This window comes from Cyanistes caeruleus, chromosome 5, assembly GCF_971803275.1.
Source record: "Cyanistes caeruleus chromosome 5, bCyaCae1.hap1.1, whole genome shotgun sequence".
NCBI classification, from domain to species: Eukaryota; Metazoa; Chordata; class Aves; order Passeriformes; family Paridae; genus Cyanistes; species Cyanistes caeruleus.
In genome coordinates this window covers 2,067,549-2,090,087 of record NC_141705.1, presented here as the reverse complement: position 1 = coordinate 2,090,087, position 22,539 = coordinate 2,067,549, and the positions used below count along the sequence as shown (strand labels likewise).

Sequence of the window (22,539 nt, the reverse complement as noted above, 5' to 3'; positions counted from 1 at the left end):
TGCAAAGGAGGAAGGAGGGGGGGGTGGAGCCGACCCCTGCCGCGGGGCATGCTGGGAGCCGCCCTGCTATAAAAGCGCGGCGGCGGCGCGCGCCGCCTCAGAGCGGCGCTGGCGTTCAGGCGCTTCGGATCTGGCTTTTAATTCTGTTATTGCCGTTTGTAACTCTCCTGTGGGTATTTCTACAACTCCCCCAGGCTGTTAAGCTGTTAATTATTAATTCTGCTCCTTGTGGTCGCTTCGTTTCCCTGCCTGGAGGCTGCTGTGTGCAGCACAGCCCTGCTGCCGGCACCTGGAATCGTGAGGGAGCGGGAGCTCTTCCCATTCCCCTCCTCTCCAAACCTTAATTTCATCTTTATTCAGGCCTTTAAATCCATCAATTCAGCGTTTTGACCCTAAAACAAAGCGATCCGGCTGTGGGGAGTTGTGGTTTTGGGTTAAAATTGGACTTAAATAGACTTAATTTGACTTAAATAGAGCAACAGCGGCCTCAGCTTGGGGTTTGCACCGGGAGCTTCAGGAATTCTCCTCCAGCCCCGCTGGATTTATTCCAAATATTCTCTTTAACGTGCTCTGGGTTCTATGGAGGAGCAGCATAAATATTAATAATTTATTATAATTAATAAAACGTTATTAATGATGTAATTAGTTGGGTATGTAGTATAATTGCAGGGAGAAGCACGAGGCGCCGGTGATGATTTTTTGGGATGAATTATCCTTGGAATGTTCAAGGTGAGCTCGGAAAAGAATTGGAGGATAGTGGGATAAGGGTGGAATTATTGGGATTTAAGGTCATTCCAAACCTAAAATCAATAGGATTTGCTTTGGAATAGCTGGAATTTCCAATGGATTCGCGTCCCTGGGGGACACAGCGAGGCAGAATTGCCAAATCCAGGCTCCTCTCCCACAAAAAACACCCCTGGAATTCAAAAATCTACAGTCAAAAATAGCTTTAAAAAGCTTTAAACCTTTCAAGCTGCCACGTTATTCCATTAAAATTCCCCAAAAATCTCATCCCACGCCTTTCCCAGGGAATTCCGAGCTAAAATTCCCTGGGAATTCTCAGGATTTTGGAGCTAAAAAGCAAAAGCGGGGTTGGATTTTCCCAAAAAAAAACAAAAATCAAGCAAAAAAATGATCCTTTCCCAAAATTCCTGCATCCAATTCCCAGCTGGAATTCCATGGATTGAGGCTGTTTTAATTCCAAAAATTGAAATTTCCAAATGGGAAAAAAAAAAAAAATCGGGATGGAAAATCCATCCCGAATCCGAATTTAATTTAAATTAATTGTAATGAATTTAATTGTAAATTCAAAATTAAATAATTGGAAATGGGAAATATTTAAATTTAGGGATGAGGAAAAGGAATTGTGATTTTTTTAGGGATGTTGAGCGATCCCAAAATTTTTTTTTTCCTCGTCCTGGATACGCTGAGGGGGTCAAAATTCCCAAAAAAAACCTGGGAATGCTGAAATCCCAAAGCTGAGAGTTCAGCTCTGCCCTAAATCCTCCATCCCAAAAGGATTTTGGGGAGATTTTTTTGGGATTCAGTAAAAAATGAGGGGATTTTTTGGGATCTGGAGCGGCAGGAAAAGTGGGAATGAGGGATTTGGGAATGAGGGATTTTGGGATTTTGGGATTTGGGGATTTGGGAATGAGGGATTTGGGAATTGGGGATTTTGGGATTTGGGAATGAGGGATTTGGGAATGAGGGATTTGGGGATTGGGGATTTGGGAATGAGGGATTTGGGAAAGAGGGATTTTGGGAATTGGGGATTTGGGATTTGGGAATGGGGGATTTGGGATTTGGGGATTTGGGGATTTGGGGATTTTGGGATTTGGGGATTTGGGGATTTTGGGATTTGGGGATTTTGGGATTTGGGGATTTGGGATTTGGGAATGAGGGATTTGGGAATGGGGGATTTGGGAATGGGGGATTTGGGGATTTGGGATTTGGGATTTTGGGATTTGGGATTTTGGGATTTGGGATTTTGGGATTTGGGGATTTGGGATTTGGGGAATGAGGGATTTGGGGATTTGGGATTTGGGAATGAGGGATTTGGGATTTTGGGATTTGGGGATTTTGGGATTTGGGATTTTGGGATTTGGGAATGGGGGATTTGGGAATGGGGGATTTGGGATTTGGGGATTTGGGATTTGGGAATGGGGGATTTGGGAATGGGGGATTTGGGAATGGGGGATTTGGGATTTGGGATTTGGGAATGAGGGATTTTGGGATTTGGGGATTTGGAAATTTTGGGATTGGGGATTTGGGAATGAGGGATTTGGGGATCAGGGATTTGGGAATGGGGGATTTGGGGATTTGGGATTTGGGATTTTGGGATTTGGGATTTTGGGATTTGGGATTTTGGGATTTGGGGATTTGGGATTTGGGATTTTGGGATTTGGGGATTTGGGATTTGGGGAATGAGGGATTTGGGGATTTGGGATTTGGGAATGAGGGATTCGGGGATTTTGGGATTTGGGGATTTTGGGATTTGGGGATTTGGGATTTGGGGAATTTGGGATTTGGGGATTTTGGGATCTGGGGAATTTGGGAATTTTGGGAATTTGGGGAATGAGGGATTTGGGGATTTTGGGATTTGGGAATGAGGGATTTGGGGATCAGGGATTTGGGGATTTTGGGATTTGGGGATTTGGAAATTTTGGGATTGGGGATTTGGGAATGAGGGATTTGGGGATTTGGGGATTTGGGAATGAGGGATTTGGGGATTTGGGAATGGGGGATTTGGGATTTGGGGATTTGGGGATTTTGGGATTTGGGAATTTTGGGATTCAGGAATGAGGGATTTGGGGATTTTGGGATTCGGGGATTTTGGGGATTTGGGAATGAGGGATTTGGGGAATTTGGGATTTGGGAATCAGGGATTTTGGGATTTGGGAATTTTGGGATTTGGGGATTTTGGGAATTTTGGGATTTGAGAATTTGGGATTTGGAATGAGGGATTCAGGGATTTGGGGATTTTGGGATTTGGGAATTTTGGGCTTCGGGAATGAGGGATTTGGGATTTGGGGATTTTGGGATTTTGGGATTTGGGAATCAGGGATTTTGGGATTTGGGAATTTGGGGATTTGGGAATTTTGGGATTTTGGAATTCGGGAATGAGGGATTTGGGGATTTGAGAATTTGGGATTTGGAATGAGGGATTCAGGGATTTTGGGATTTTGGGATTTGGGGATTTTGGGATTTGGGGATTGGGGATTTGGCGATTTGGGAATTTTGGGATTCGGGGAATTTGGGGAATTTGGGATTTGGAATGAGGGATTCAGGGATTTTGGGATTTTGGGATTCAGGGATTTTGGGATTTGGGGATTTGGGGATTTGGGAATTTTGGGATTTGAGAATTTGGGATTTGGAATGAGGGATTCAGGGATTTGGGGATTTTGGAATGAGGGATTCAGGGATTTGGGGATTTTGGGATTTGGGAATGAGGGATTTGGGGATTTTGGGATTTGGGGATTTGGGATTTTGGGATTCGGGGATTTTGGGATTTTGGGATTTTGGGAATGAGGGATTTGGGAATGAGGGATTTGGGGATTTGGGAATGAGGAATTTGGGGATTTTGGGATTTTGGGATTTGGGAATCAGGGATTTGGGGATTTGGGGATTTTGGGATTTGAGGATTTTGGGATTTGGGAATGAGGGATTTTGGGGATTGGGGATTTGGCAATTTGGGAATTTGGGGATTCGGGGAATTTGGGGAATTTGGGATTTGGGGATTTTGGGGATTTGGGAATGGGGGATTTGGGGATTTTGGGCTTCGGGAATGAGGGATTTGGGGATTTTGGAATTTTGGGAATGAGGGATTTGGGGTTTTTGGGATTTGGGGATTTTGGGATTTGGGAATTTTGGGATTCGGGGAATTTGGGATTTTGGAATTTTGGGAATGAGGGATTTGGGGTTTTTGGGATTTTGGGAACGGCCTCAGCTCCTCCAGGAGAGGTTCAGGTGGGATTTTGGGAATTCTCCTGGAAAAGCTTTTCCAGCTGCCCTGGCCCCGGGGGTGGTGGCACTTGGGGACACTCGGTGGCCTCGGGGCCATTAACTCATTAAATCCTGAGCTCATTAACTCCACTCATTAACTCATTAACTCATTAACTGCTGGGCTCATTAACTCATTAACTGCTGGACTCATTAGCTCATTAACTCATTAACTGCTGGGCTCATTAACTCATTAACTCCACTCATTAACTCATTAACTGCTGGGCTCATTAACTCATTAGCTGCTGGGCTCATTAACTCATTAACTCATTAACTGCTGGGCTCATTAACTCATTAACTCATTAACTGCTGGGCTCATTAACTCATTAACTGCTGGGCTCATTAACTCATTAACTCATTAACTGCTGGGCTCATTAACTCATTAACTGCTGGGTTCATTAGCTCATTAACTGCTGGGCTCATTAGCTCATTAACTGCTGGGCTCATTAACTCATTAACTCATTAACTGCTGGGCTCATTAACTCATTAACTGCTGGGTTCATTAGCTCATTAACTGCTGGGCTCATTAACTCATTAACTGCTGGGCTCATTAACTCATTAACTGCTGGGCTCATTAACTCATTAACTGCTGGGCTCATTAACTCATTAACTGCTGGGCTCATTAACTCATTAACTGCTGGGCTCATTAACTCATTAACTGCTGGGCTCATTAACTCATTAACTCATTAACTGCTGGGCTCATTAACTCATTAACTGCTGGGCTCATTAGCTCATTAACTCATTAACTGCTGGGCTCATTAGCTCATTAACTCATTAACTGCTGGGCTCATTAACTCATTAACTGCTGGGCTCATTAACTCATTAACTGCTGGGCTCATTAACTCATTAACTGCTGGGCTCATTAACTCATTAACTGCTGGGCTCATTAACTCATTAACTGCTGGGCTCATTAACTCATTAACTGCTGGGCTCATTAGCTCATTAACTCATTAACTGCTGGGCTCATTAACTCATTAACTGCTGGGCTCATTAACTCATTAACTCATTAACTGCTGGGCTCATTAACTCATTAACTGCTGGGTTCATTAACTCATTAACTCATTAACTGCTGGGCTCATTAGCTCATTAACTCATTAACTGCTGGGCTCATTAACTCATTAACTGCTGGGTTCATTAACTCATTAACTCATTAACTGCTGGGCTCATTAACTCATTAACTCATTAACTGCTGGGCTCATTAACTCATTAACTGCTGGGCTCATTAACTGCTGGGCTCATTAACTCATTAACTGCTGGCTCATTAACTCATTAACTGCTGGGCTCATTAACTCATTAACTGCTGGGCTCATTAACTCATTAACTCATTAACTGCTGGGCTCATTAGCTCATTAACTCATTAACTGCTGGGCTCATTAACTCATTAACTGCTGGGTTCATTAGCTCATTAACTCATTAACTGCTGGGCTCATTAGCTCATTAACTCATTAACTGCTGGGCTCATTAACTCATTAACTGCTGGGTTCATTAACTCATTAACTGCTGGGTTCATTAACTCATTAACTGCTGGGCCAGCCCCAGGGGCGCCCGGCTCTCAGCGCTGTCCCCGAGCTGTGACAGCAGCGGGGGCCACCCGGCCTGGGGACAGAGGGGACACAGGGGACACAGGGGACACAGGGGACAGCGGGGGGACAGAGGGGACACGGGGGACAGAGGGGACACAGGGGACACGGGGGACACGGTGGACACGGGGGACACAGGGGACACGGGGGACACGGGGGACAGAGGGGACACAGGGGACACAGGGGACACGGGGGACACAGGGGACAGAGGGGACAGCCAGCCCAGTGTCACTGCTGGGGACAGGACAGGACAGGGACAGCCAGCCCGGTGTCACTGCTGGGGACAGGACAGGGACAGGCACAGCCAGCCCGGTGTCACTGCTGGGGACAGGCACAGCCAGCCCGGTGTCACTGCTGGGGACAGGACAGGCACAGCCAGCCTGGTGTCACTGCTGGGGACAGGACAGGGACAGCCAGCCCGGTGTCACTGCTGGGGACAGGACAGGCACAGCCAGCCCGGTGTCACTGCTGGGGACAGGACAGGGACAGCCAGCCCGGTGTCACTGCTGGGGACAGGACAGGGACAGGCACAGCCAGCCCGGTGTCACTGCTGGGGACAGGGACAGCCAGCCCGGTGTCACTGCTGGGGACAGGCACAGCCAGCCCGGTGTCACTGCTGGGGACAGGACAGGGACAGGGACAGCCAGCCCGGTGTCACTGCTGGGGACAGGACAGGACAGGCACAGCCAGCCCGGTGTCACTGCTGGGGACAGGACAGGCACAGCCAGCCTGGTGTCACTGCTGGGGACAGGGACAGGACAGGCACAGCCAGCCCGGTGTCACTGCTGGGGACAGGGACAGGCACAGCCAGCCCGGTGTCACTGCTGGGGACAGGGACAGGACAGGGACAGCCAGCCCGGTGTCACTGTTGGGGACAGGGACAGCCAGCCCGGTGTCACTGCTGGGGACAGGGACAGGACAGGGACAGCCAGCCCGGTGTCACTGTCCCCGTGCCGGGAGCGCTGCCACCCCTCGCTGTGTGACATTCCCTGTCCCCGCCCGCTGCCTGCCCGTGCCTCGGTGACATCCCCGGGCAGCCTCGGTGACATCCCCGACCCTCGGTGACATCCCCGGGCAGCCTTGGTGACATCCCCGGGCAGCCTTGGTGACATCCCCGGGCAGCCTCGGTGACATCCCCGGGCAGCCTTGGTGACATCCCCGACCCTCGGTGACATCCCCGGGCAGCCTCGGTGACATCCCCGACTCTCGGTGACATCCCCGACTCTCGGTGACCTTGTGGCTCTGTCCCCTCCCACCCCACAGCCCCCACCTGGATTTGGGACATCCCGTGGTGACACCCTGGTGACATCCCGCGGTGCCACCCCCCGGTGCCACCCCCGGTGCCACCCCCTTGTCCCCTCCGCGCTATTTTTGGTGACCCCGCTGTCCCCAGCCATAGAAGGAGCCGCTTGTCCCCGAGGTGGCAGCGGGGATTGTCACCTCCCGCCCCTTGTCACCTCCTGGGGACATTCGGTCCCGGCTGGAGCCTCGGGCCACCGGCCCCTGCTGGCCTGGGGACAGAGCTGGGGACAGAGCTGGGACAGAGCTGGGGACAGAGCTGGGACAGAGCTGGGGACAGAGCTGGGGACAGAGCTGGGACAGGGCTGGGGACAGAGCTGGGGACAGAGCTGGGGACAGAGCTGGGACAGAGCTGGGACAGAGCTGGGGACAGAGCTGGGGACAGAGCTGGGGACAGAGCTGGGACAGGGCTGGGGACAGAGCTGGGGACAGAGCTGGGACAGAGCTGGGGACAGAGCTGGGACAGAGCTGGGGACAGAGCTGGGACAGAGCTGGGACAGAGCTGGGGACAGAGCTGGGACAGAGCTGGGGACAGAGCTGGGGACAGAGCTGGGACAGAGCTGGGGACAGAGCTGGGACAGGGCTGGGGACAGAGCTGGGGACAGAGCTGGGACAGAGCTGGGACAGGGCTGGGGACAAACCTGGGACAGAGCTGGGGACAGAGCTGGGACAGAGCTGGGGACAGAGCTGGGACAGAGCTGGGACAGCTGGGGACAGAGCTGGGGACAGAGCTGGGACAGAGCTGGGGACAGAGCTGGGACAGAGCTGGGGACAGAGCTGGGGACAGAGCTGGGGACAGAGCTGGGGACAGAGCTGGGACAGAGCTGGGGACAGAGCTGGGGACAGAGCTGGGGACAGAGCTGGGACAGAGCTGGGACAGAGCTGGGGACAGAGCTGGGGACAGAGCTGGGGACAGAGCTGGGACAGAGCTGGGACAGAGCTGGGACAGAGCTGGGACAGAGCTGGGACAGAGCTGGGGACAGAGCTGGGGACGGAGCTGGGACAGAGCTGGGGACAGAGCTGGGGACAGAGCTGGGACAGAGCTGGGGGACACCGCCCTCCATCCCCCCCTTTGTCCCCTCAGCCGCGCTTTGCTCTGCAGGGAAATGTCCCCGTCCCAAACTGGGGACACTGGGAATGTCCCCGTCCCAAACTGGGGTGACCCCAAAACTTCCCAGGGGATCCCCAGACCCCAAAATCCCGCCGGGATCGGGGGTTGGTTTGGGGGAGATTTTGGGGTCCCCCCCATCCCAAATCCCCCCAAAATCCGGGATTTTTGTTTTTTATGGGAAAACACTTGGGGACATGGGGGGGTGGCACCGTCCCGGGGGCTGCAGGTGACACTTGGGGACACCGGGGGGGGGGGGTGGCACTCACCGTCCCAGGGGCTCCAGGCTCGGGGGGTACCGGGGACCCCAAATTTGGGTTGGGGGCGCGGAGGAGGCGCCGCTTCCCCCGGGCATGGCGGGGATCGGATCCCCGGGATCCCCGGGATCTCCGGGATCTGTGGGATCTGTGGGATCTCCTGGGATCTGTGGGATCCCCTGGGACCCCCGGGATCTCCGGGATCTGTGGGATCCCCTGGGATCCCCGGGATCTCTCACGGTGTCCCCAATAAGGGGGGGGAGGGGCGGTCGCAGCTCGGTGCCCCCCAAAATTCGGGATGGGCTCCCCTCCCCTCCCCCCGCCCAAAGCCACGCGCCGGCCACGTGACCGCCCCGCGCTCTGTTTACATGGTTGGACCAATCAGCGCGCTTCTACCAACGCGCTCTGGCGGCTGGGCGGGCGGTTTGTGACGCCGCTTCCCATTGGGCGAAGTGCCTGTCAATCATCTTCCAGCCGCGGGGGGCGTGATGTTTGGGGTTATTTACATCGCGTGTGGCCACGCCCACGCTGCCGAGGCCACGCCCCCTCGCACTGCCCGTCTGCCCCACGTGGGTGACGCGTGCGCTTGGCCAATCAGAGCCGCCAGCGGCGGCCAATCAGGAGCGCCGCGCGCTGGGTGGGATTAACGGCATGATTGACAGCTGAACCATGCAATAGTATTGTGGTTTATACGCTTAGGGGCGTGGCTACGCGGCGGGTCTGGCCAATGGGAGGTGTGGGCGTGGCCGCGGCGGAGGGAGGGGCGGGGTCTGGCGGCGGCGGCGGAGAGCGCGGGGCGGAACCGGCCCGGCCCGAGGTACCGGGGGGAACCGGGGGGGACCGGGGGGAACAGAGGGGACAGTGGGGACAGAGGGGTCCGGGACACCGGGGGGACACCGGGGGGAACCGGGGGGGGGGACAGAGGGGACAGAGGGGCCCGGGACACCGGGGGGAACTGGGGGGAACCGGGGGGGGACAGAGGGGACAGTGGGGACAGCGGGGCCCGGGACACCGGGGGGACACCGGGGGGAACCGGGGGGGGGGACAGAGGGGACAGTGGGGACAGCGGGGCCCGGGACACCGGGGGGACACCGGGGGGGGGACAGAGGGGTCAGAGGGGCCCGGGACACCGGGAGGGGACAGTGGAGACACCGGGGGGCTCCGGGCCCTGAGCGGCATCCCGGGATCCCAAAAGAGTCCCCGAAGGGCCTCTGGGGGACCGGGATCGGCTCCTCCATCCCAATCCCAATTCCCAATCCCATTCCCAATCTCAATCCCATTCCAAATCCCATTCCCAATCCCAATCTCATTCCCAATCCCATCCCCCATTCCCATCCCAATTTCCATTTCCAATCCCAATTCCCGTTCCCAATCCCAATCTCATTCCCAGTCCCATCCCCCAAGTCCCATCCCAATCCCATTCCCATTCCCATCCCAATTTCCATTTCCAATCCCCATTCCCAAAACCAATCCTCAATCCTGCTCCAGTTCCCAATTCCCAGTCCCATTCCCAATCCTGCCCCAAATCCCAAATCCCAGATTCTGGATCCTTTCCTGGATCCCAAATCCCAAAATCCCAAATCCTTTCCCAAATCCCCAATCCCAGATCCCGATTTTCCCGCTCCCAGAATTCCGGAGGATGAGCGGCTCCGGCTCCGCGGGCTCGGATCCCAAATCCCCAAATTCCGAAATCCCAAATCCCAAAATCCCAAATTCCTGATCCCCAAATCCCAAAATACCAAATTCCCCAAATCCCCAATCCCAGATCCCGATTTTCCCTCTCCCAGAATTCCGGAGGATGAGCGGCTCCGTGATCTCAGATCCCAAATCCCAAATTCCCTAAATCCCAAAATCCCCAAATCCCAAAATCCCAAAATCCCAAATCCCAAATCCCGGATCCTTTCCTGGATCCCAAAATCCCAAATCCCGATTTTCCCGCTCCCAGAATTCCGGAGGATGAGCGGCTCCGGCTCCGCGGGGTCGGATCCCAAATCCCAAAATCCCAGATCCCAAATCCCCAAATCCCAAAATCCCAAATCCCAAATCCCAAATCCTGGATCCTTTCCTGGATCCCAAAATCCCAAATTCCTGATTCCAAATCCCAAATCCCAAAATCCCAAATCCCAGATTCTGGATCCTTTCCTGGATCCCAAAATCCCAAATTCCTGATTCCAAATCCCAAATCCCAAAATCCCCAAACCCCAATCCCGATTTTCCTGCTCCCAGAATTCCGGAGGATGAGCGGCTCCGCGGGGTCGGATCCCAAATCCCCAAAATCCCAAATCCCGAATCCCAAATTCCCCAAATCCCCAAATCCCAAATCCTGGATCCTTTCCCAAATCCCAAAATCCCAAATTCTTGATTCCAGATCCCAAATCCCGATTTTCCCATTCCCAGAATTCCGGAGGATGAGCGGCTCCGGCTCCGCGGGCTCGGATCCCGAATTCCCGGCGGCTCCGGGCGGGCAGGAGCTCCCGGGCTCGGATCCGGAGCCGTTTGCGGAATTCCTGTGGATGGAGAACGAGGAGGATTTCGATCGCCAGGTGAGATTCCCAAAATTCCCGGAATTTTCTGGCTCTTCCCGAGGAATTCTTTGGGAAAATCCCTGGAGGGGGGGGAAAAAAACCGGGAAAAAAAATTCCCTGAGGATGGATTTGATCTCCCGGGAATTTTGGGATTTGTTTTTCCTGGAATTGGGCTCATCCTGAATTCCCGGATTTCCGGGAATTTCTGGAGCTGCCGGAACGTTCCGGACTCGGAGAGCTCCGGAATTTGGGAATAAAGAGCTGGAATTGGCTCTGGAGCCTCATCCTGCTCCTGGAACATTCCAGAAAAATCCAGGAAATTCCAGGAAAATCCAGAAAATTCCCAGAATATTCCAGAAAAATCCAGGAAAATCCAGAATATTCCAGAAAATTCCAGGAAATTCCAGAATATTCCCAGAATATTCCAGAAAGATCCCAGAATATTCCAGGAAAATCCAGAATATTCCAGATCATTCCAGGAAAATCCAGAAAATTCCAGGAAAATTCCCAGAATATTCCAAGAAAGTCCAGAACATTCCAGAACATTCCAGGAAAAAAATCCAAGAAATTCCAGAACATTCCCAGAATATTCCAGGAAATTCCCAGAATATTCCAAGAAAATCTGGAACATTCCAGAACATTCCAGAAAAAATCCAGGAGATTCCAGAACGTTCCTAGAACATTCCAGAAAAATCCAGAAAATTCCCAGAACATTCCAGAAAAACCCAAGAAATTCCAGAACAATCCAGGAAAATCCAGGAAATTTCAGATCATTCCCAGAACATTCCCAGAAAATTCCAGAGAATTCCAGAATATTCCAGGAAAATCCAGGAAATTCTAAAATATTCCCAGAACATTCCAGGAAATTCTGGAATATTCCAGAAAATTCCCAGAAAATCCCCTGAACATTCCAGGAAATTCCAGAACATTCCCAGGAAATTCCCAAGAAATCCCAGGAACATTCTCAGAACATTCCAGGAATTTTCGAATCGGGAATTTTTTGGGAGGAATTTTGGAAATTTGGGATTTTTCCTTTTGGAAAAATCCCTGGAATTCTCAATTCCCACCATCAGGAATTTGGGATTAGAAAGGATCGAGCCGTGCCAGGCGGAAAACCGGGAATTCTTTGGAATCTTTGGATCTCCGAGGGTTTTTCCAGGAATTCCGGGTTTTTTTCCATGGGAATCTTGAGAGTTCGGAGGTTTTCTTTGGAATTCCGTGGATTTTTCCATGGAATCTCCGGAGCTCCAAGAATTTTTCCAGGAATTCCAGGACTTTTTCCATGGGAATCTCTGAAGCTCCGAGTTTTTTCCTGGAATTCTGGTGCTCTGAGAGTTTTCCCGGAATTCCAGGGGTTTTTCCATGGGAATCTTTGGAGTGCCGAGGTTTTCCTGGAATTCTGGATCTCCGCGGGTTTTTCCCGGAATTCCGGGTTTTTCCATGGAATCTCCACGGGTTTTTCCTGGAATTCCGGGTTTTTTTCCCGGAATTCTGGGTTTTTCCTGGAATTCCAGGGTTTTTTCCCAGAATTCCGGGGTTTTCCATGGGATCTCCGCGGGTTTTCCCGGAATTCCGGGTTTTCCATGGGATGTGCGCGGGTTTTTCCTGGAATTTCGGGTTTTTCCATGGAATCTCCACGGGTTTTTCTCCTGGAATTCCGGGTTTTCCATGGAATCTCCGTGGGTTTTTCCCGGAATTCCAGGTTTTTTTCCTGGAATTCCGGGTTTTTTTCCCGGCATTCCGGGTTTTTCCATGGGACGTGCGCGGGTTTTTCCCGGCATTCCGGGTTTTTTCCCCGGTTTTTCCATGGAATCTCCGCGGGTTTTTCCTGGAATTCCGGGTTTTTCCTGGAATTCCGGGTTTTTTTCCCGGCATTCCGGGTTTTTCCAGGTGCAGGAGGAGCTGCGGGAGCAGGAATTCCTGGATCGCTGCCTGCAGGAGATGCTGGAGGAGGAGGAGCAGCGGGATTGGTTCATTCCCGAGCGGGATCTGAAATCCGGACCCGAGCGGAGCCAGGAGATCCTGGTGAGCACCGGCCGCGATTCCCGCGGGAATTCCCAGTCCAGGGATCCCCAAATCCCGGGAATTCCCAATCCCTGGATCCCCAAATCCCGGGAATTCCCCAAATCCTGGGAATTCCCAGTCCAGGGATCCCCAAATCCCGGGAATTCTCAAATCCCGGGAATTCCCAGTCCAGGGATCCCCAAATCCTGGGAATTCCCCAAATCCCGGGAATTCCCAATCCAGGGATCCCCAAATCCCGGGAATTCCCCAAATCCCGGGAATTCCCAATCCAGGGATCCCCAATCCCAGGAATTCCCAATCCCTGGAATCCACAAATCCTGGGAATTCCCATTCCGGGGATCCCCAAATCCTGGGAATTCCCAGTCCAGGGATCCCCAAATCCCGGGAATTCCCCAAATCCTGGGAATTCCCCATTCCAGGGATCCCCAAATCCCGGGAATTCCCAGTCCAGGGATCCCCAAATCCCGGGAATTCCCCATTCCAGGGATCCCCAAATCCTGGGAATTCTCAAATCCCGGGAATTCCCAGTCCAGGGATCCTCGAATCCCAGGAATTTCCCAATCCCTGGAATTCTCCCATTCCTGGAATTCTCCAATCCCTGGGAATTCTCAATCCCGGGAATTCTCCATCCCTGGGATCCCCAATTCCTGGGAATTCCCCAATCCCTGGGATCCCCAAATCCTGGGATTCTCCCATTCCTGGAATTCCCCAATTTCTGGGAATTCTCCAATCCCTGGGATCCCCAAATCCCGGGAATTCCCCAAATCCTGGGAATTCCCCATTCCAGGGATCCCCAAATCCCAGGAATTCCCAATCCTTGGAATTCTGCCATCCCTGGGATCCCCAAATCCTGGGAATTCCCAATCCCTGGGATCCTCAAATCCCGGGAATTCTCCATTCCATGGGATCCCCGAATCCTGGGATTCTCCCATTCCTGGAATTCCCCAGTTTCTGGGAATTCTCCCATTCCCAGGATCCCCAAATCCCGGGAATTTTCCATCCCTGAATTCTCCCATTCCTGGGATCCTCAAATCCCGGGAATTCCCAATCCCTGGGATCCTCGAATCCTTGGAATTCTCCCATCCCTGAATTCTCCAATCCCTGGGATTCTACAGTTCCTGGGAATTCCCCAAATCCCGGGAATTCCCCATCCCTGGATCCTCAAATCCTTGGAATTCTCTCATTCCTGGAATTCTCCAATCCCTGGGATCCCCAAATCCTGGGATTCTCCCATTCCTGGAATTCCCCAATTTCTGGGAATTCTCCCATTCCCAGGATCCCCAAATCCTTGGAATTCTCCCATCCCTGAATTCTCCAATCCCTGGGATTCTACAGTTCCTGGGATCCCCAAATCCCGGGAATTCCCCAAATCCCTGGAATTCCCAATCCCTGGGATCCCCAAATCCCGGGAATTCTCCATTCCATGGATCCCCAATTCCTGGGATCCTCAAATCCCAGGAATTCTCCCATTCCTTGGAATTCTCTCATTCCTGGAATTTTCCAATCCCTGGGATTCCCCAATTCCTGGGAATTCTCCAGGCTCTGGGATCCTCAAATCCTTGGAATTTTCCCATCCCTGGAATTCTGTAGTTCCTGGGAATTCCCCAATCCCTGGAATTCCCCAATCCCTGGGAATTCTCCTGCCCTGGGAATTCTCCCATTGTTGGGATTGGTCAATCCTTGGAATTTTCCCATCCCTGGAATTCTGTCCCTGGAATTTTTTCCTGGCTCCCCATCCCAAAATCCCTTCGGAATTCCCGGATCCCTCCCCGGCCCCATCCCAGAATTCCCAAAAATCCCCTCAGAACTTCCCCCAAACCCACCCCGACCTCCAGGAATCCCAAACTCCGGGAATTCCCGGGAAAAATCCCAAAATTCCCGACCCCGATCCCAGAATTCCCAACCCCGATCCCAAAATTCTGGATCCTGATCCCAAAATTCCCAATTTTGGGAAATTCCCAACCCTGATCCCAAAATTCCCGACCCTGATCCCAAAATTCCCAGTCCTGATCCTAAAATTCCCGATCCTGATCCCAAAATTCCAAACCCTGATCCCAAAATTCCCCAAATCCTGATCCCAAAATTCCCAACCCTGATCCCAAAATTCCCGATCCTGATCCCAAAATTCCCAATTTTGGGAAATTCCCAACCTCTGATCCCAAAATTCCGAATCCCGATCCCAAAATTCTGAATCCCGATCCCAGAATTCCCGATCCCGATCCCAAATTTCCCAATCCTGATCCCAAGATTCCTGATCCTGATCCCAGAATTCCCGACCCCAATCTCAAAATTCCCAATTTTGGGAAATTCCCAATCCCGATCTTAAAATTCCCAACCCTGATCCCAAAATTCCCGACCCTGATCCCAAAATTCCCGATCCTGATCCCAGAATTCCCGTTTTATTCCAGAGCAAAAGCTCCCTGAACCCGGACGCCAAGGAATTCATTCCCGGAGTGAAATATTGACCGGGAAGAGGCGGCAGAGACTGATCCCGATCCAGGGAAAATCCGGGAAAATCCGGGAAAAGCCGGGAAAAGCCGGGAAAATCCGGGAAAATCCGGGATCGGATCCGGATCCGAACGTTTTGGGGATTTTTTCCCGGTTTTTTGGGGTTTTTATTGGAGTTTTTGGGGTTTTTTTGGGGTTTTTTGGGAATGGGAGGGGGAATTGTGGGAAAACGATGGAAAAATGTGGGGAAAGGATGGGAAAAATGGGGGAAATCGTGGAAAATGATGGGGAAATGATGGGGGAAATAGTGGGGAAAAATCAGGGATAAAAGGTGGAAAAATCATGGAAAAATTATGGGGGAAAAATGGGAAAAAATGGGAAAATCTTGGGAAAATCACGGAAAAATAATGGGAAAAATCATGGGGGGAAAATGGGAAAATCCTGGGAAAAATGTGGAAAAATATTGGGAAAAATCATGGGAAAATCCTGGGAAAAAAATGGGAAAATCTTGGGAAAAAAATGGGAAAAAGAATGCGGAAAATCCTGGGAAAATAATGGGGAAAAAATGGGAAAAGCTTGGGAAAAATTATGGAAAAAAACATGGAAAAAATAATGGAGAAAATCCTGGGAAAAAATGGAAAAATGGGAAAAATCTTGGGGGAAATCATGGAAAAATTTCAAGAAAAATCATGGAAAAATCATGGGAAAATAACGGAGAAAATCATGGAAAAATCTTGGGGAGAATTGTGGGAAAATCTTGGAAAAAGAATTGAAAAATTATGGGGAAAAAACGGGAAAATCTTGGGAAAAATTATGGAAAAAAAACATGGAAAAAATAATGGGGAAAATCCTGGGGAAAATCCTGGGAAAAAAATGGAAAAATCTTGGAGGAAATCATGGAAAAATTTCAAGAAAAATCATGGAAAAATAATGGAGAAAATCAGGGAAAAATCTTGGGAAAATCATGGAAAAAACATGGAAAAAATCCCAGGAAAAATCATGAAAAAAGAATGGGGAAAATCCTGGAAAATCCTGGGAAAATAATGGGGAAAAAAATGGGAAAAGCTTGGGAAAAATTATGGAAAAAAACACGGAAAAAATAATGGAGAAAATCCTGGGGAAAAAATGGGAAAAATCTTGGGAAAATCATGGAAAAATTTCAAGAAAAATCATGGAAAATGATGGGGAAAAATCGTAGATAAAACATGGAAAAATCATGGGAAAATTTTGGGGAAATCCTGAAGAAAAAATGGGGAAAAAAATTGGAAAAATCTTGTGGAGAATTGGGGGAAAATCTTGGGAAAAATCATGGAAAAATCTCAAGAAAAATCCTGGGAAAAATCCTGGGAAAAGAATGGAAAAATGGGAAAATCTTGGGAAAATCATGGAAAACTTTGGGAAAAATCATAGAAAGATTTTGGGAAAAATCATGGAATAATAATGGGGAAAATCCTGGGAAAAAAATGGGAAAATCTTGGAAAAATCATGGGAAAAGAATGGGAAAATCCTGGAAAATAATGGGAAAATAATGGGGAAAAAATGGGAAAATTGTGGGAAAAATTATGGAAAAAACCATGGAAAAAATAATGGAGAAAATCCTGGGAAAAAAATGGAAAAATGGGAAAAATCTTGGGGGAAATCGTGGAAAAATCCCGGGAAAAATCCTGGGAAAAGAATGGGAAAATTGTGGCAAAATCATGGAAAAATCTTGGGAAAATCATGGAAAAATTTCAAGAAAAATCATGGAAAATGATGGGGAAAAATCGCAGATAAAACATGGAAAAATAATGGGAAAAAAATGGGGAAATCCTGAAGAAAAAATGGGAAAAAAAATTGGAAAAATCTTGTGGAGAATTGGGGGAAAATCTTGGGAAAAATCATGGAAAAATCTCAAGAAAAATCCTGGGAAAAATCCTGGGAAAAGAATGGAAAAATGGGAAAATCTTGGGAAAATCATGGGAAAAGAATGGGAAAATCCTGGAAAATAATGGGAAAATAATGGGGAAAAAAATGGGAAAATTGTGGGAAAAATTATGGAAAAAAACATGGAAAAAATAATGGAGAAAATCCTGGGAAAAAAATGGAAAAATGGGAAAAATCTTGGGGGAAATTGTGGGAAAATTTCAAGAAAAATCATGGAAAATGATGGGAAAAGAATGGGGAAAAATCATGGATAAAACATGGAAAAATAGTGGGAAAATTATGGGAAAAATCCTGGGAAAAAAAATGGAAAAATCTCGGGAAAAATCCTGGGGGAAATTGTGGAAAAATCATGGAAAAATCTGAGGAATAATCTTGGGAAAAATCGTGGAAAAATAATGGGAAAATGCTGGGAAAAAATGGGAAAATCTTGGGAAAAATTATGGAAAAAACAACAGAAAAAATGATGGAGAAAATCCTGGGAAAAAAATGGGAAAAAAATGGGAAAATCTTTGGGGAAATCATGGAAAAATCTCAAGAAAAAACATGGAAAAATAATGGAGAAAATCAGGGAAAAATCTTGGGAAAATCGTGGAAAAAACATGGAAAAAATCCCGGGAAAAATCATGGAAAAAGAAAGGGGAAAATCCTGGAAAATCCTGGGAAAATAATGGGGAAAAAAATGGGAAAATCTTGGGAAAAATTATGGAAAAAAACATGGAAAAAATAATGAAGAAAATCCTGGGGAAAATCCTGGGAAAAAAATGGAAAAATGGGAAAATCTTGGGAAAAATACGGAAAAAATCCCGAGAAAAATCTCGAGAAAAATCATGGAAAAAGAAAGGGAAATATCCTGGGAAAATCTTGGAAAAATTATGGAAAAATCATGGAAAAATCACGAGAAAAATCACGGGAAAAATCCTGGGGAAAGAAATGGGGAAAATGATGGAAAAATCTTGGGAAAATGGGAAAATCTTGGGGGAAAGTGTGGAAAAATCTTGGGGAAAATCTGAGGAAAAATCATGGAAAAATAATGGGAAAAATCCTGGGAAAAACATGGAAAAATAATGGGGAAATAATGGGAAAAAATGGGAAAATCTTGGAAAATCATGGAAAAACCATGGAAAAATAATGGGGAAAATCGTGGGGGAATCTTGGGGGAAATCATGGGAAAAAATGGGAAAAATTTTGGGAAAAAATGGGAAAATAATGGGGAAAATCTTGGGAAAAAATGGGAAAATCTTGGGAAAATCTTGGGAAAAATATCGGGAAAAATCATGGAAAAATCATGGGAAAACAATGGAAAAATCTTGGGAAAAATCTCAGGAAAAATCATGGAAAAAAATCCTGGGGAAAGAATGGGAAAAATTTGGGAAAATCATGGAAAAACCTTGGGAAAAATCGTAGGAAAATTCTTGGGAAAATGGAAAAATCTTGGGAAAAAAAATGGGAAAAATCCTGGGGAAAAAATTCGGGAAAATAATGGAAAAATCATGGGAAAATCTTGGAAAAATAATGGAAAAACCTTGGAAAAAATTTCGGGAAAAATCATGGGAAAGTCTTGGAAAAATCTTGGAAAAATAACAGAAAAATCATGGGAAAAAAAATGGGAAAAATGATGGGAAAACCGTGGAGAAATCCTGGAAAAATCCTGGAAAAATTGTGGAAAAATCCCTCCTGGGATCGGAACTTTCGGCGCTTCCGGAGGATTTCCCGGGATTTTCTGGGAGCTGCGTTGGTTTCTCCTGGATTTTCTGGGAATGGGAATCCTGATCCAGGGAAAATCGGGAATTTTTTGGGATCGGGAATCCCTTTCCAGGGAAATCCAGGAGCCTCCCAGGTCAGGAATCCCAATCCATGGGAACGGGGCTGGAAACGCCGATCCCAAAAACCCCGGAGCTTCCCGGGCTCCCGAAGCCTCTTCCAGGGTTTGGAATCCCGGGAATTCTGGGGGCAAATCCTGGGAAATCCACAGCTGAATCCTGGGAATTTCGCAGGTGAATCCTGGGAAATCCAGGACCAAATCCTGGGAAATCCGGGACCAAATCCTGGGAAATCCGGGGCCAAATCCTGGGAAATCCGCAGTCGAATCCCAGAAAATCCGTGGGTGAATCCTGGGAAATCCACGGTCAAATCCCAGAAAATTTGCGGTCAAATCCCGGGAAATCCCCGGGTGAATCCTGGGAAATTCATGGTCAAATCCTGGGAAATCTGGGGCCAAATCCTGGGAAATCCACGGTCAAATCCCAGAAAATTTGTGGACAAATCCTGGGAAATCCGGGGTCAAATCCCGGGAAATCCCCGGGTGAATCCCAGGAAATCTGCAGGGGAATCCCAGGAAATCCGTGGTCAAATCCCGGGAAATCCGTTGGAATTCCCATTCCCGGAGCAGCTCCCGGATCACCGGGATTCCATCGTGGAATTCCCGGCTCTTCCCGCTTTTCCCGGCCCCTCCGGAAGCGGCCGCTCCGTGGAATTCCCAACCCTCCAAATCCCATTTTTCTCGTTTCTTTCTCCCGCTTTTCCCGTTTTTCCTTGGATTTTTCCCCCAATTCCCTCCTTTCCCCTCCCCCCCCCGCTGGAAATTCCGGATTATCCCAAATAAACTTTTTTTGGAATGCAGCAGGGCTGAAATTTTCCTTGGAAAACCTCGGGATCTTCGCGAATTCCCGGGAATTTCCCTTTCCCGGCGCTTCGGATTCCCGGGAAAAACAACCCCAAAGGGATTTTTCCCATTTTTTCCCCGTTTTTAAGTGGGAATTCCCCCAAAGCCGCTCCGGCAGCTCCGAGGTCCCGGATGTTGCGTTCCCCATCCCAAACTTTGGGAATTCCTCCTTCCTCCTCTTCCTGCTTTTCCGTGGATGTGGAGCGTTCCCGATCCTGATCCCAATCCAAATTCCCTTCCCGATCCTGATCCAAATCCTGATCCCAATTCCCTTCCCAATCCCAATCCTGATCCCAATCCAAATTCCCTTCCCAATCCTGATCCAAATCCTGATCCAAATCCTGATCCTGATCCCAATTCCCTTCCCAATCCCGATCCTGATCCCAATCCTGATTCTGATCCTGATCCCAATTCCATTCCCCATCCCAATCCCAATCCCGATCCCAATCCCAATTCCCTTCCCAATCCTGATCCAAATCCTGATCCCATTCCTGATCCTGATCCCATTCCCAGTCCTGATCCCAATCCCGATCCAAATCCCAATTCCCAGTCCTGATCTCAATCCTGATCCTGATCCTGATCCCAATCCAAATTCCCTTCCCAATCCTGATCCAAATCCTGATCCCATTCCCAATCCCGATCCTGTTCCCATTCCCAATCTCAATCTCAATCCTGATCTTGATCCCATTCCCAGTCCTGATCCCAATCCCGATCCTGATCCCGATCCTGATCCAAATCCCAATTCCCAGTCCTGGTCTCAATCCTGATCCTGATCTTGATCCCAATTCCCATTCCCAATCCTGATCCTGTTCCCAATCCCAATTCCCTTCCCCATCCCGATCCTGATCCCGATCCTGTTCCCATTCCCAATCTCAATCCTGATCTTGATCCCATTCCCAGTCCTGATCCCGATCCCAATCCCGATTCGCATTCCCGATCCCATTTTCCATTCCCAATCCTGATCCTGATCCCAATCCCAATTCCCTTCCCCATCCCGATCCTGATCCCGATCCTGTTCCCATTCCCAATCTCAATCCTGATCTTGATCCCATTCCCAGTCCTGATCCCGATCCCAATCCTGCTTTGCATTCCCCATCCCATTTTCCATTCCCAATCCTGATCCTGATCCCAATCCCGATCCCAATCCCGATCCTGATCCCAACCCGGATCCTGTTCCCAATTCCCATTCCCGATTCCATTCCCAATCTCAATCCCATTCCCGTGTTCCAGCCCGGCCTCCTCAGGATCAGGTTCGGGACCGGGATTGGGATTGGGTTCAGGATCGGGATTGGGATCAGGATCGGGATCAGGACCAGGATTGGAATCAGGATCAGGATTGGAATCGGAATCAGGAACGGGATCCGGATTGGGATCAGGAACAGGATCAGGATCGGGATTGGGATTGGGATCAGGAACAGGATCAGGATTGGGATCAGGATTGGGAAGGGAATTGGGATTGGGATCGGGATTGGGATCAGGATCAGGATTGGGATCAGGATCGGGATTGGGATCAGGGTCAGAATCGGGATCAGGATCGGGATTGGGATCGGGATCAGGATCAGGATCGGGATTGGGATCGGGATTGGGATCAGGATTGGGATCAGGATCGGGATCAGGATCGGGATTGGGATCAGGATTGGGATAAGGATCGGGATTGGGAAGGGAGTTGGGATCAGGATTGGGATTGGGATCAGGATCGGGATTGGGATCAGGATCAGGATCAGGATTGGGATTGGGATCAGGATTGGGATCGGGATCAGGATCAGGATCGGGATCGGGATCAGGATCAGGATTGGGATTGGGATCGGGATTGGGATTGGGATCAGGATCAGGATCGGGATCAGGATCAGGATCAGGATTGGGATTGGGATTGGGATCAGGATCGGGATTGGGATCAGGATCAGGATCAGGATCGGGATCATTCTGGGTCCCTTTTCCTCCCTTTCCCGCGGCCCCACCCCCACTTTGGGATTTCCCTTCCCAACGAGGCTGAGCTGGTGCCACTTCCAACGGCATCCAATGGATCCCATGGATCCCATCCCATGGATCCCATCCCACGGATCCCATCCCATGGATCCCATGGATCCCATCCCATGGATCCCATCCCACGGATCCCACGGATCCCATCCCATGGATCCCATCCCACGGATCCCATCCCATGGATCCCACCCCATGGACCATCCCATGGATCCCATCCCACGGATCCATCCCACGGATCCCACGGATCCCATCCCATCCCATGGATCCATCCCACGGATCCATCCCATGGATCCCATGCCATGGATCCCATCCCATGGATCCATCCCACGGATCCCATCCCATGGATCCCATCCCACGGATCCCATCCCATGGATCCATCCCACGGATCCATCCCATGGATCCCACGGATCCATCCCACGGATCCCATCCCATGGATCCCATCCCATGGATCCCATCCCATGGATCCCACGGATCCCATCCCATGGATCCATCCCATGGATCCATCCCATCCCATCCCACGGATCCCATGAATCTCATGGGTCCCGTCCCATTCCCTGCCTCAGTTTCCCATCCCTGCTCCCATCCCCACATCCCCACCCTCATCCTGCCCCATTCCCGTGATCCCATTCCCACATTCCCACATTCCCGTGATCCCATTCCCCATTAACCCTTTCATTGCCGAACCACGAGCCCCCCTCTCATTCCAGGCCTCCTCCGGCACTTCTCAGGGCCC

The 22,539-nt window shown here is 49.8% G+C and overlaps 1 protein-coding gene across 1 annotated transcript; it reads left to right on the top strand.

Annotated features, from left to right (window-relative positions):
* Window positions 1-8,992: 8,992 nt before the first annotated feature.
* Window positions 8,993-19,783, top strand: PAIP2B (poly(A) binding protein interacting protein 2B). Its single transcript, XM_086889653.1, has 4 exons — window positions 8,993-9,060; window positions 10,641-10,786; window positions 12,659-12,793; window positions 15,202-19,783. Exons 2-4 carry the CDS (start codon window positions 10,652-10,654, stop codon window positions 15,256-15,258), a joined length of 327 nt encoding a protein of 108 aa, XP_086745779.1. The 5' UTR covers window positions 8,993-9,060; window positions 10,641-10,651; the 3' UTR covers window positions 15,259-19,783.
* The last annotated feature ends 2,756 nt before the right edge of the window (window positions 19,784-22,539 follow it).